The sequence below is a fragment of the Eretmochelys imbricata genome, chromosome 2, assembly GCF_965152235.1.
Source record: "Eretmochelys imbricata isolate rEreImb1 chromosome 2, rEreImb1.hap1, whole genome shotgun sequence".
Classification (NCBI taxonomy): domain Eukaryota; kingdom Metazoa; phylum Chordata; order Testudines; family Cheloniidae; genus Eretmochelys; species Eretmochelys imbricata.
The window spans coordinates 181,359,215-181,374,622 of record NC_135573.1 but is presented as its reverse complement, the minus strand read 5'-3'; the positions used below and the strand labels follow the sequence as shown (position 1 = coordinate 181,374,622).

Genomic DNA, 15,408 nt, shown 5'->3' with positions numbered 1-15,408 from the left:
TTCTGGACTCTGCCACTAACTTCTTGTGTGAATTTGACAAAGTCATTTATTCTCGCTCATGTCTCATTTCCAATAAAATAGGGATAGTGATACTTACTTTCCTCAAAGGGATGTTGGGAGGAGAAATTAACGTTGGTTGAGTGCTTTGTTCTGCTTTCATGGAAACATGCTACATAAGTGTAAAGTATTTGTAAAGTATGATTATCGGGTGATAGTGGCTATAAGAATTAAAATAAAGGTTAAGAATTTCTGGTGGGAGTTGAACCTTAGCAGCTCCCAATGTTCTTTTTTTATCCAAAATAATAACAAAATGGTGGGGATTTATTATAATACTTTCTCATAGAAAACAATTTAAAATTCAATGTCCTGAAAGTGCAAAATCTTAGGTTTAAGAAAGTGCTGTCAGACACAGAATGTAGCGACCCACCTGGATCTCAGCTGCTGGGTGAGTGTTCAGTCCCTCTCCCCCTTTCAACTGGGTTGGTAATTTATGAAGATGAGTTTGGTCAAGGATTGGTAATGGGCTTACAGACCCCTTAAGCCCTTTTAGTTAGTATATTGAATCCATTTCAGGTTGGTACTGTCTGAACATTGTTACCCATTGGACATATCTTTATTGACCTGCGTGAGATGAATTGTTGGTCTCAGACTAGATGTCCCTATCCAAAGGAGTTATCAGTTGGCAACATGAGGAGAGAGGGCAGGGATTGAATGCTCTTTTAGAGCAAGTGGCTTCTCCAGAACTCATTGGTGATGTGCTGTGGTATAGGCAAAGTTTGTCCAGTGCTGCACCTTTTCCTACATAATGAGTGAAATCCTGGCTCCGTTGAAATCATGGGAGTTTTGCCATTGACTTCAATGGGGTCAGGATTTCGCTTACAGTACTTCTGTTTCGTCTCCAGATCTGTCAATCAAGTACCTTCCACCAGAAAAACAAACATATCCAGATCCACCGAACACTTACAATTCCTTGTAATCATCTTTGATCCGAGTAATATTGCACTTACTGTAGAGGAGGCCCTTACTGAGGCATGTATAGATTTCATGAAGGAAACCAAATGTTTTTACTTAGGTTCCCTTCAAAACTCGTTTAAGTGTAAACGTATAAACTCGTTTATAAACACAAATAGCTCTTAGTTATTAACTTTTCCCCCTCTTCTTCCTCTCTGAAATAGGCTTGGAAATCTCCTGGGATGGAGACAGTTTTGTCGAAGTCATGGCTGCACCACATCTGAAAGGCAAACTCTGTGGCTTGTGTGGCAACTATAATGGGCACAAGAGAGATGACCTGGTAGGGGGTGATGGTAATTTCAAATTTGATGTGGATGACTTTGCTGAGTCCTGGCGTGTGGAGTCGAATGAGTTCTGCAGTCGCCCACAGAAGAAAGCTGTGCCTGAACTGTGCCAAGGAACAGTGAGGGTAAAACTTCGGGCCCATCGGGAATGCCAGAAACTCAAGGCTTGGGAGTTTCAGAATTGTCACTCAACGATGGCTTATGCTACGTTCTATCGGTAAGTGCAGACGGCCGAGGAGTGAGGGGGGGACTGGTGGAGAGCTGTTGTGTGGGAATGTGGTGATGCAAATTTGCACTTAGTTGGCCCTGATTCAGGAAAGTACTTAAGAAAGTGCTAACTCTAAGCAGGTTCTTAGCTCCAATTGACTTCAATAGGACTCAAGCACATGCTGAACAGCTTTCTTGAATCAGGTCCTAAAACTGGAAATAGGAACAGAAAGTGCAATAGAGCAGCTACAATTGAAAAAGAAAGCTTTATAATTGCCAGATTAGAAGACTGCTGTTTGAAACGCCCACAGAAGAGAGCAGGGGTAAATGCAAGGCCACAGAACATATTGCTGGAGTCAGTTGTAAAACTCCTGTTGACTTTGATGGGACCAAGACTTAGTTCACAGTGCTCCACGTTTCCCATGGGCTTCTTAGAACTGATTTTGTTTAAGACAGTTGTACCATCATTTCCTGACTGACGAAATGTGTGTGTTAGAGCTTAAAAGGATACAGTAAATAGAATGAGCCTGGTCTGCCTGTTTCACCCTGGGAGCAAAGGAAAAGGGAAGGCAACCAAGACACTTGGCCGGAGTAATTTATCTAAGCCTTTTTATCATTAAAATGCCTCTGGCCTAAACCACCGAGAGATTATTTCTGCTCTTTAATTGTCGTGAGTTTATTTGCTCCTCTCCCAGTAAATAAAATCCTATTTTCTTTAGATCGCCTGACATAAAAGATAAAAGCAAGCTGGGTCAGAATTGCATGATTGTGGATGGAACTGACTAACTTCATAGTTGCAGCTCTTTGTACTTGAGCACATCTGCTGAACTACTGGGCTCATTTATAATGGCTTTTTAAAATTACTGTATTTCCCTCATGAATTGCCTTTCTTCCTCTTCTGTGAGGAGACTGAAAGCCTTTTATCTACTCTAACAGAGTATGGCTGGGTGCTGGGGAGTGCTAGAAAATTCAGCATATCCTGGTTTCCAGGCTGTGTCTATCTGGGTCCTCAGTCTATTGCCTGGCTCATAAGATAGGGAGATAATGTAAGAATGAGGGAGGTCCTATCTGTAACTTTTATAATGTTTAATTTTGTTGTTGGTGGTAGTGGGAACACCAGAGAGTATTAGAAATGCTAACACACACAGTAGAAGTGTTGAACGTACTTCGACAATATTCCTACCTCACTTTTGCCATTATTTAAAGGTAAGTGTTGAAAATGAAAATAGAGAACAGGCACAGAAAGTTTAAGCTAGATTTTCTCTTTCATTTCACATTTAGTTTTTTTCTCTTTCCTTTAAAGTGGCTTGTGATTAATTTATTGCAATGCACTCTCTGAGACCATGAAAGAAAATGATTTATATCTTGGCAAGGGCATCCAGGAAAGATCTTTGAATCCTAACACAAAATACTATGGTGGATTTCCTTTTCTTGCGTTAGAAAATAGTATTGTGTCAGATCTGGAAACACAATGAAAGTTTGCTTGATTTAAGTATATGTCTTTTGTAGAAAAGGCTGTTTTACACAGAGCTGTGTGGGAACTGGAATGTCTATCCCATGGAAAATTTCACATTTCTGAAAAAAAATTTCATTCCTATTTGAAATGAAAAGTTGGCTATATGAATTTTTCCACTGTATGGACAGTTTAAAAAATTCTGGTTTGGGGGTCGGACAGCCCAGTGAGCCCAGGCTAGTTTCCATTGACAAGTTCCTGCAGAAAGTTTCAATTCAGTCTAGTTTGCATTTTCTGATAGAAAAGTGTTCTGTCAGCAAATTTTTTACCAGCTCAAGGTACACAATTTAAAAGACTGTAATTTGGATTGAGCATCAAATTCTTCTGGAGTTCGTTTCCTGAAACTTTGCATTCATATTTTCAGACTTTAGGGTGACTCAGATACAGCTATGAGAATCAAAAGCAAAATGCCTAATGAAACTCAGTGCAGACATTACCTGTTACTAGAACCAAGTGAAAAGTTTGCTGTGAACAATTTATTAAGTGGATTTGGCCCTTTTACATAATAGCAAAATTTCCATAACCAGATAGTGACTTTTGGAAATTTGTTCATCATTTGAAAAATGTTTGACAAATGTTTTGCAAACAAATTTTAGCCCATGGATTTCTCATGAACTAAGAGGATTCCCTTGATCATTCAAACTTGTAAAATAAAATAAAAAATTGGTATTTTATATGATTAGTTCCATGTCAATTAATTTCTTTTTTTACCTGACCCACACTACAAGATGGCCATGTGAACCTTTTCAACATAAATCTTCACCCTTCTTGAAAATTTATGGTATTTCAATTTTCCAGGAACATTCTGCTAAACAAAACATTATTGGCAAATGAACAGTTACAGAAATCAAATTATAAAGGTGTGTAAATATCACCAAAACAGTTTGATTCAGAATTAACAAAAATATTCACAGAATGCACATGATTCATAGAATCATAGAATCATAGAATATCAGGGTTGGAAGGGACCTCAGGAGGTCATCTAGTCCAACCCCTGTTCAAAGCAGGACCAATCCCCAATTAAATCATCCCAGCCAGGGCTTTGTCAAGCCTGACCTTAAAAACTTCTAAGGAAGGAGATTCTACCACCTCCCTAGGTAACTCATTCCAGAGTTTCAACACCCTCCTAGTGAAAAAGTTTTTCCTAATATCCAACCTAAACCTCCCCCACTGCAACTTGAGACCATTACTCCTTGTCCTGTCCTCTTCTACCAGTGAGAATAGTCTAGAACCATCCTCTCTGGAACCACCTCTCAGGTAGTTGAAAGCAGCTATCAAATCCCCCCTCATTCTTCTCTTCCGCAGACTAAACAATCCCAGTTCCCTCAGCCTCTCCTCATAAGTCATGTGTTCTAGACCCCTAATCATTTTTGTTGCCCTTCGCTGGACTCTCTCCAATTTATCCACATCCTTCTTGTAGTGTGGGGCCCAAAACTGGACACAGTACTCCAGATGAGGCCTCACCAATGTCGAATAGAGGGGAACGATCACGTCCCTCGATCTGCTCGCTATGCCCCTACTTATACATCCCAAAATGCCATTGGCCTTCTTGGCAACAAGGGCACACTGCTGACTCATATCCAGCTTCTCGTCCACTGTCACCCCTAGGTCCTTTTCCGCAGAACTGCTGCCTAGCCATTCGGTCCCTAGTCTGTAAAGCTGTGCATTGGGTTCTTCCGTCCTAAGTGCAGGACTCTGCACTTATCCTTATTGAACCTCATCAGATTTCTTTTGGCCCAATCCTCCAATTTGTCTAGGGCCCTCTGGATCCTATCCCTTCCCTCCAGCATATCTACCACTCCTCCCAGTTTAGTATCATCCGCAAATTTGCTGAGGGTGCAATCCACACCATCCTCCAGATCATTTATGAAGATATTGAACAAAACCGGCCCCAGGACCGACCCCTGGGGCACTCCACTTGACACCGGCTGCCAACTAGACATGGAGCCATTGATCACTACCCATTGAGCCCGACAATCTAGCCAACTTTCTACCCACCTTATAGTGCATTCATCCAGCCCATACTTCTTCAACTTGCTGACAAGAATACTGTGGGAGACCGTGTCAAAAGCTTTGCAAAAGTCAAGAAACAATACATCTACTGCTTTCCCTTCATCCACAGAACCAGTAATCTCATCATAGAAGATGATTAGATTAGTCAGGCATGACCTTCCCTTGGTGAATCCATGCTGACTGTTCCTGCTCACTTTCCTCTCATGTAAGTGCTTCAGGATTGATTCCTTGAGGACCTGCTCAATAATTTTTCTGGGGACTGAGGTGAGGCTGACTGGCCTGTAGTTCCCAGGATCCTCCTTCTTCCCTTTTTTAAAGATTGGCACTACATTAGCCTTTTTCCAGTCATCTGGGACTTCCCCCGTTCGCCATGAGTTTTCAAAGATAATGGCCAATGGCTCTGCAATCACAGCCGCCAATTCCTTTAGCACTCTCGGACTCTATCCACAACATCTGTAAACAGAATTTCATTGTAGGGTTTTATTCAGATTTTTCCATTTGTGCATTTATAAAGAGAAACAAGGTTTTCTGGTGGACTATAAATGTGTCTGCTTGTTTCTTTCCATCCAGCGCTCTTTTCAACTGAGTAGCTTGGACAGATGGATTTGCATATCATTGCCTTCATTATTCTCTATCATCATGCATTACATAACTTCTCCATTTGTAATATCATGTTCACAAATGTTAACCTTTTTTGGTCATTCTCATCTTCATCATTAACACTGCCTCATTTTCGGTAAGTTGCTCTTTAGCTTATCTGCTGTTAATAAGAATTCTCAGAAATAAACTCAGCAGGAACACTTCAAATTAGGGTGTGATTTCTTTAAAAAAAAGGCTCTGAAAAGCGTGTTTCAAATGTTTATCTCACCCTGTGTTACTGAAAAGATTTCTCTGATGACATCTCAAGTTCAATTTAAGATTCCTTTTTTCCTAGCTGTAGCTTATGCTATTGTTAGCCGTCCAAAAAACAAACTCAATCTATTTGTCTGAATATGGGATGAGGAACCACTAACTCCTGAGTTCTGATCCTGACCTTTACACACTCTTGGTGTCCCATGGGAAGTCACTGAGCACCTCTGCCTCATTCCCACTTTATTAGGGTGTTGCGGGGATTTAGGTTTATTTGTAAACTATGCTGAAGATTAAAACTTTTCCTTTAATATATTGATTTGCAATAATCCTGTAATTCTTTCTTTTGAAACAAAAATGTTTTATGGCTCTTTGTTGTGGTGGTTTTGAAGCAGTGCTAGTAGTTCACTGCTCCTGAGCAACACTGTAAATATCAGGGCTATTTGTCAGGGTTTGAGCGCCACAGAGGAAAATTCATTTAAGTAGGGAAACAATTTCAAATTTCCAAGAGATTATGGTAAAGAATGGAGAAAAGATTTTTTTAAATGGTAGAAAACACCTTTGTCATTTTAATCTATTGAACTGGATATTTGTAAGTGTCCTGGGTAACTCAGATGCAAAGTCAAAATGGAACTACACTGACTTAGGCTCAGATTTTTAGATATGTATATGATCTGTGCTTGCAAAAAAGCAATGCACACTGTTTGCATCTAGAACTAATGTAATGTAAGCATACACACATGCCATAAATGCAGGGGACTGGACTAGAGGCCTCTCGAGGTCCCTGCCAGTCCTGTGATTCTATGATTGTGTACTCAAATGACAGTTAGATAGTATATAACAGTTAGTGGCTATGGTAGCATGCAAAAATCATGAAAGTGTGCATTACTAAATATCTGGGCCTCAGTGTACAATCAAATCTTTTACTCCAGGTTATACAGATTGTATAAACAAGCTCTTTAGGTTTTTTAAAAGACTTAATATTGTAATTTAACCATAGGCGAGAGCATACAAACTGACATACAGTACCTATTATTGTCTCTTGTGTAAAAGAAATTGCCATGAGACTAAGACCTGATTTTTTTTTTTTTTTTTACCCTGAATCTCTATTTTTAATCATATCCAGTCTGGTCTAGAAAAGCAGTAGTTGATTAATAACATGGTAATTGGCCTCAATTGATTCAATCAGTTAATCAAATACATTCAGTAACTGCCAATTTATTTAATTATAACCCTTGTCATAAACATTCAAACTGACTGTGCTGATATTACTCAGTCTTAACTCTAATTAGATGATTTCCTTCAATGCAGTTAATTTTGCAGACTTTGCTGTTATTCTAAGAATTCCCATGTAACAAGAGAGAAGATTGTTATTCAGAATTAGAACATAAATTATAGGCATAATTTTCATCTTCTTATGCTATATGGGCACTCCAGTGATTAGCCTACAAATAGTGCATAAGCCCTAGCATTACTTCAACTAATGATGCATTTTCTTGACATTAAGTGGTAGTGGATTGTGGTTTTGAAGCAAAAGGTCCTAAATTCTAGACTCACGGTTGACCATGAAGTTCTATATCTGATGACTGAAATCTGTGAGGCAAAGGAATCAATGCTCTATGCTCATCCAGTGGAACGGTGCAAAGGAAAGTCTTGTTGGAAGAGTGACTATAAACAAGGCAGTATCAGGAATTAAAGGATTGGGAAGAATTGGTGTATCTGTAACACACTGTGTCCTGATAGCTCAGGGAGTACTACTGGTACTTGGTAAGTCTGACCAAAATTTTACATAATACCCAAAGTACTGCCTCTGAAAAGTGGTACATCTGAAATGGATGTTGCAAAGTTTGCCATCTAGGAAATTCTGGCATGATGCTGCAGTTCTTTGTAGGGGAGAGTGTTTCCAAGATCATAGAGTCTACACTGTTTATCAAAGCAAATGCTCATAGTTGTCTCAAGCTCTTTGATCTCCCATACACTTGAAGCTAGCTGCTGTATTACAACTACACTGTAGCTGTGAGTCTCAGTCTCAGCTGTGAGTCTTGCTATGGGTCTAAAAATAGCAGTGTTGAAGTTTGGGCTCAGGCTGGAGCCTGGCCTCTGAAATCTGGTCTGGAGGGTCTCAGAGCCTGGGCTCTAGCCTGAGCCTACACTGCTATTTTTAGACCCATAGCATAAGCCACAAGAGCCCACATTAGTTGACCTGAGCTCTGAGAGTCACTGGTGTGAGGATTTTTTAAAATGTAGTTATTTAATTATTTGCAGTGTAAACATACCCTAGGAGCCTTCCCTATGTGGCTCATTAAGTGCTTGATAGTTCGTTTTCTTTAGCGAAATATAGACTCTGTTTTAAATCATTCTACTGATTTGCAGTGATTCTTTGCAGACTGACATTGGTGAAATGTGCAATGGAATAAATCTGAGTGTGTAGGCATTTGAAGAGCTGGTGTTCACAACCCCTCTAGGAATCCTGTGGTTCAGAGTAATTTTTTTCTGGTGACTATCCAGCTTGACCATTTTCTCTAATTTGTGATTGAATATGAATTCTGATCACTTTCAAAACCACTCAAATGCCAACTGTTATGGTCTGGCTGCATATTGGCAAATATCATATTGTCTTATTTATATATAGGCCTGAGGTACCATGGTATACAGTACTTGCAGTAGGCTAATAATGCATGGAGGGGAAAACACAAACTTTGTGGGATCAGATGCATTTAATAAATTCCAACAGCAAGCATCAAATTCACACACCGAGATGCTGCTAATGAAATGTACTACAGATATACTTTATTACATGTATATCAAACACAGAAATCACCACTGTTGTAAGCATCTTCCTTGCAGCATTTTTCATTTCATTTGACATAGCCAAGACCTGCCAGCAATACTGTTTAGATTTAAGGATTAGAAGTTTGGACTTGGACAAATAGGCTGAGTGGGCAGGGAAGATAAATCAACCTGAGTTGAGATCAATTATCCACAGATCATGACTCCCCTTCATCTTTTCCCCACACCCCTCCCCTGGTGGGGTATTATTCCCTCTACTGAATCCCACACACTTGTATCTATTTAGAAAAATACCTTAGGAATCTTGGGCTAGAAAACACTTTTGTCTTTGGTTATTACAGCTGTAAAACATTGAAACAGTGCCAGAGGATTCGCAGATGTCTCCCTTCCTGCTGAGGTCTTGGGAGTGGGGTGGTTAGAGGCAGGGGGCTGGAGGTAAGGGGGCTAGAACTTTGGAATCTGACAGACTATGGTGTTGGACAAACACCATTCACCTGGGACTGTCCATGGCTCTCTTCCAGTCTGAAAAATGCATGCTTCTCTGATTACCCACTCTGAGCTTCCCTATTTGGAAAGATTTTTTTTTAAGGAAAAGATTTTATAGGAAAACCAGATGAAACCACATACTATTCTGTGATTCTAATCCAGAGAAGCTTCCCTTGCATGTCTGGAATGTTTTTGCTTTGCTTACTCTAATTACATAATGGGGATCATACCTGATACAATGCTCATACATTAAATGAGAGGTTGTTTTCTAATAGGTTGTGAGTGTAATCTGAGGCATTCTCTTTCCACTGGTTATTTCAAATAATTATGTGCACAGTTTGTATGTGATTATTGCAAAAGACCACATATATCCAGTAAATCTTCACTGGCTTTTGGTTTGTTACCTGATTCAGTGAAATTCAAGTCAGGTGTTTCGTAATAAAATGATGTCTCACTGGTATCCCAGTGTTTGACAGATGTGAGGATGTATATGTGGATGTGTAAGATCAATTTGAATAAGAGCAAATTGATCCTGATGGTGGGTGAGGGACAACATCTACAGGAATAACCTGAGGCCATGACTGCACTTTCTGTTCCCAGAGTGTTTCCCACTATGATTTGTAGTCTTGGAGTTATACTGGTGGTATTGCTGTTTTTGGATGGCCTGGTGACAGTGGTGGAAAACAGTGATTTTTTTCCTTTTACACTTGGCTTGGAACCTGTGGGGAAAAAGCTGGCACATTTTAGTCAATTTGAATTTTGCTACTGATTTCAGTGGAGCCAAGATTTCACCTTGCGACTGTTCCTCTCCTATGCAAACTTTGTTACACTCATCCATGGCATGTTAGCCCCAAGTCTAGCTTTCTACAATTTGCTGTACTGTGGGCAGTCTTTAAAAAGATCCAGCTGGTATAGAAGTGGATAGAACTCTGCACTGGGACTCAGGAGACCTTGGCTTTGAAATTGGCCTGCTGGGTGACTTGGGGAATTCACTTCCTCGCTCTGGGCCTCAGTTTTCTCCATCTGTAAAATGGGGATAATGATACTGACCTTTTTTGTAAAGTGCTTTGTGATCTACTGATGAAAGGGGCTGTATAAGGGCTGGGTATTATTTTATTTTATTTATTTATTTTTTATTTATTTATTATCTCTTGAGTGGAGTCAGCCTCTGTGAACACACCTCTAGGGACCAGCGCTGAGCCTAGCTACTTCTTTCTTTCAGGATGCAATTTAAGGAGCGGCTTTGTACATTGTAATCCTTACGTGACCCTGGTACCCTGAGCAATTGCCTCTTCCACTATTGTGTATCCAACTTGATTCCTGAGTATGAACTTCTGGTTCCTGAGAGCAAGGTGCTCACAGTGGAAAATCTGCACTTCTGTAGCTTGCTCCATATGGTGGTCTTCCAAAGCCCAATTGACGGGATTTTAAATGCCCTAGAAGCATTACTGCTACCAGTATATTAACAGGGAGCTCCCCCACTTGATTTTTCTCACTAAGGCTCCAATCCAGCAAAACCCTTATGTCGCTTCAAGCAGATGAGTGGTCCCAAGGATGAATGAAACACATTTGGGAAACAAACTTTATGTAAAGTACACTTACTGGAAATATTTATTTCTGATAAATTTCCTTGGTGTCCTGGTAGAATAGTGCAATATCCAACTTGTATAGCTAGATAGCATGGAGGGAAAACCTTGTAGGAGATCTTTGGGATAATCTTCCCCTCCGAAAAATGTTTTGTTTTGTTTTTTTTAAAAAAAACCTGCTAATTAGTTCAATTTGATCCATACCCAAGGGAGAAGTATTTGCTGTTCAGAAGTATTGTTGCTAGCTGCACGGATAAATGACATGGTTGACTGGGATGATTTAGCATTATCTGGAAAAGGGGTGAACATCATCAGAGGCAGTGAAAATCACCCCAAGTCTCCCTTAAATGTTTTAGAAGACTTTTAGCTACAACTGCTAGAAACCCCAGGTCTTGGGCTCATTTTAAATTAACCTCTGTGACACTTCTGCTGCAGGGAATTTTTACTTTATTTTATTTTTATGTGTTTAAAATTTAATTTTAGACCTTTCTGTGGTGCTTTCTTGGGGCATCTGGAACAGGTAAGCCACTGTGTTTTACCCTTCTGCCTCAGCAAGAGGGAGCTTTGCTGGAACCTAAACTGAGTGTCAGCTCTCTGCCACACCATTCTGTCTGCCTCACAGGCAAACTTCTCAAGACTCTGCCAGTCATAACCTTGCTTTTCAGGTAACATTCAATGAACCCCAGTTCCCGAACCCCTGGAAGAGAATTCCTCTGCAGTATCCACCCCCTATCACTGGGTGCTCATAGAAATTAGCAAGTCCACTGCCTCTGAAGCGAGAAGGTGCACACATGAGTTTGTTAGTATAGCTGAGGACCCACACTGTACTTTAATACTGAGATGATTTAGGGTCAGACCAAAAGTAAGTTTATCAACAAAGAACAGAGATGTAAGTGATGGTAAGTAAGGATAATAGAAACAGAAAATAGTTACAAATAAACCAAAAATAATACATGTTTTCTAGTGTCTAAAATTTAACAGATTACAACCCTGGTGTCAGGCAATTTCTCACTTAGTCAGTTCTCGCCATCCTCAGCCCACATAGCTGGGGGATCCACCTTTCACAGATTCCAAAAGTGCTTTGTCCCTTAAGTGATGGATGACAAAATGGCTTTTTGTTTCTCTTTAAATTTCCCAAAACTCAGTGTTTTGTCCCCGGAGTCAGGATGACCCCTTGCTGTTCATCTCTTCCTGTTGACACACGTGTAAATGGGGCTTCCATAATGCTTAATTTACATTCGACACAGGGAGATAACTACCTTCCCTCCTGCCTGGGAGAAAACCTGTTTCTGCCTTTGTTTGGTCACAGACTTTAAAGCATAATTTCACTAGGTAGACATAATTCCATATATACTGCTTATAAATACATTTCACAATGATATTAATCACCAGTGTGTCATCCCAAACTTACTCCAGTGGTTTTCAGCCTGTGGTCTGCCGTCCCCTGGGGTTCCACAGTCTGGGTCTAAGATTTCCAAAGGGGTTCACACCTCCATTTGAAATTTTTTAGGGGTCTGAAAATGAAAAAAGGTTGAAAACCAGTGCCTTACTTGATACACTTGTATAGTACAATAATATTGTATACAATCAGTTGATTCAATTATTCTGAGGTTCAGACCCGTTGTTCTTCCATGAGGTGCCTGTACCCTGATTGTCACACTATATTTTAAGTTGAAAACCCTGTTGATTCTAAATCTAGGGATGCTGAGGTGATGGGCACCATGCATAAATCAGTAAATAAATAACCATAGGGTTCACCATACCACATGTTAGCACATCAAGTTCACTATCCCTTCTCTGGTAGAGGCCAATATCTGTGCTAGAAAGGTGAAGCCCATCCAAAATGTAGCTGACCAACTGTGTGGTGGCATACATCGGAGAGAAAATCCATTTTAGGCCTCTGAAATAAACAGTTTACATCTCAAAGCATGAAATTTTATTACCTTTCCCTTAATATGCGTAACTGCAAAGCTGCTATATTTCAGCCCCTATTTAAAGCCAATGTATTGAGCAGCTACAAAATAAACTCCCAAAAGGAGTAGGGAAAAGGCATACAGGAAATAAGGATCTATAGAGGTAAGGTTCTTATGTCCAAAGTACTTATCTGTCTAAAGTACTTATCGCCATGATATCTAATCCTTGATAATATAATATGTAGCATACTCTTACATTAAAGGCTGGGTCCTGCTCTCACCCAAATGGAATGGGAGGGTTTTGCAGTGAGGAAGGATACATCATCATGTATGTGGTAAAATCACCTACCTCACTTGTCGCTAGTTAATTTAACAAGATTCTAGCATGGTAGCTCTGCATATCTGAGAGCAGGACTGATACCTGAGGTCTCAATATTCATCAATGGAGACTATTTAAGTATCCTCCTGCCTCCCATTTAGCCCAGTTGAAATTAAATATGTTGGGGAATGTGAAAATGTTGAGAGGGGAATTGAAGCCGTACATGCTCTTGCATTCCTGTGTACTCCTACAACAAATGTTCTGTGTATATAATATTTCTGAAGCATAAAAGCTAAAACAAACCCAGCATGTGAAAATTAATATCAAGTCATTTCTCATATGGCCAGCCCAGAGAAAGCTGTTGTAAGTGGTAAGGTATTCAGACAGCTGATACTTGTACATCATCTCTCAAGTGAGGTATGCAGTTTACAGAGATAGTGAGTGGTTGGGTTAGGTGCTGTATGTGTATATCAAGAGTAAAAGACTGTGGAACAGAGTGGGTACCATGGCAGTGAAGAAAAAGTTTACAAAGTTCATTTCCTGAGGGATCATACTTAGCACCTTAGATTTTTAGACTGTTGTGCAAATATTAATTTATCTAGTCTCAGCACACACCCATTTTAAAGTTGGGGAAATTGAGAATGAGAGCCTAATGCTGCCTCCCTTCCCTGCCACCCCCAGCGGAAGTCAGGAGCAGAGCTGAGATTAGAATACACGTGCTCCTAGCTCCCAGCCCAAGGCTTCAGTCTGCTAGATGGTCGCGCCTGTCATTGCACAGCACAGGGTTCTGCTATTTCCACTGAGAAAATCCGAATCCCAAACAGCCACACTCCTAACTACTTTCACCCACAGAAATGTTCTTTAAGGAGTAGGGAAGTGCTTATCGCACCCACAGCAAGATGGATTCTTTTGCGTCTGGAGGAACCTGAATTCTTTCTAAATCCTTTGGCACAGAACATTGGTTTTTACTGATGTAGTAGTAATAGGATTCTCAGGACCTGAGTCAAATGCTCTATTAATGTTTAATTAAAATCCCTTTAATTAAAGTTGTTTTTACCTCATTGTCATTTGAACAGAGAAAACCAATTCAGTGTGTTTTATGTTTTTTATTTAAGAGCATAAACAATGATAAGGCTAAATAATTTATTACACTTCCCTAAAATACTAAAGGAATATGAAAATCAGATTGAGGTTATAACGTAAATGGAATTAATCAAATCAAAAAATTAACAACAGTACATTTGAAAATTGGTTAACTAGTATGAAAACAATTCAAAACCAACAATTGATAATATCATTGCATGAGCCTAGTCAATAATCATTTAACCAAAACCAATATAATACTAATGATTACATGTCTTAGTTAGTCTTTCTATCTCTAAGCAGTTTACTTAGCAGCTTATACTTTCCCTTGTGGAAAGAATGGGTTAAGGTTAGAAACTTTACATACCTAGGGTGACCTCTAGTGATCTGTGGTAAGATTTGCTTTGAACCTAGGTTTACTGATGTCCACTGGTACTACAAGGCTTACACTTTCTTAAGGCCTGAGAGACCTCATGATCACAGTAAAAAATTACAGAACTGTCACCCTGCCTGGGGAAATAGGTGAAAGGTTATTTTGCTCTATCAAAGCTGAAAGCCAAGCTGCTTCAAAAGCTACTTGTTAGATCCCACAAACAGAAACTTATTAAAAGTACATCAGATTAAAATTTATGTTTAATGTCTACGTAACAACAGGCTTATATGTCCTACAGGAACCGAAACCTTTGTGCTCCACTTACTATGCATGTTTATGGGTTATGAAACTTCCCAGGACTAGGTGAAATGTCAAAAATAAATAGATAAATGACAAATTACAGAGTGTGTCATAGGTGCCAGTATTTTAACTTGGGCACAGTTTGTTACAATGACACAGTAACCTTATTCAAAGGCAGTAACCTGTCCCTGGTAATTACCCAGGTGCTCCAGGCGTGGGCCATAAAAACAGTTGCTCTAAGAACAGGAAGAGAGACAACCTGAGAGAATCCTGGGGCTCTGAATCCAAGACTAGGGTGGCTGAGTTAGAAAGCCCAAACTTTGGAACATTTTTTCTATGTATATCGTGTTTTGTTAACTGTTGTTCTTTGGCTGATTTATAAAGCTGTCCTTGAGAAAAGTGACATTACCCCTGCTGACTCTGAGGGATATTTTTCTTTTGCTCAGTTGGCTTACCAGCTTACAATCACCATATAAGGTAAGCTAAGCACATATAGGCCCTGGTTTTCAGAGATACCAGCAATTTCCAGTGATTTCAGCTGGAGTTATGGTGCTCAACACCTCTGAATATCAGGCCCATGCTTTACATGGTGTGAGGAATATATGTCATGACCTTTGGCTCCAAAGAAAAAGCTCTTTAGCTGGCACAGTGAAGGAGCATCTTCATTTCAACCAGTGAGGG

The 15,408-nt window shown here is 39.8% G+C and overlaps 1 protein-coding gene across 1 annotated transcript in view; it reads left to right on the top strand.

Moving 5' to 3' along the window:
* Positions 1-15,408, top strand: part of BMPER (BMP binding endothelial regulator) — a 191,487-nt gene that overhangs the window by 136,001 nt on the left and 40,078 nt on the right. Inside the window, exon 13 of the mRNA XM_077809237.1 lies at positions 1,176-1,512. Within this exon, the coding sequence (XP_077665363.1) occupies positions 1,176-1,512 (337 nt within the window). The remainder of the gene's footprint in view (positions 1-1,175; positions 1,513-15,408) is intronic.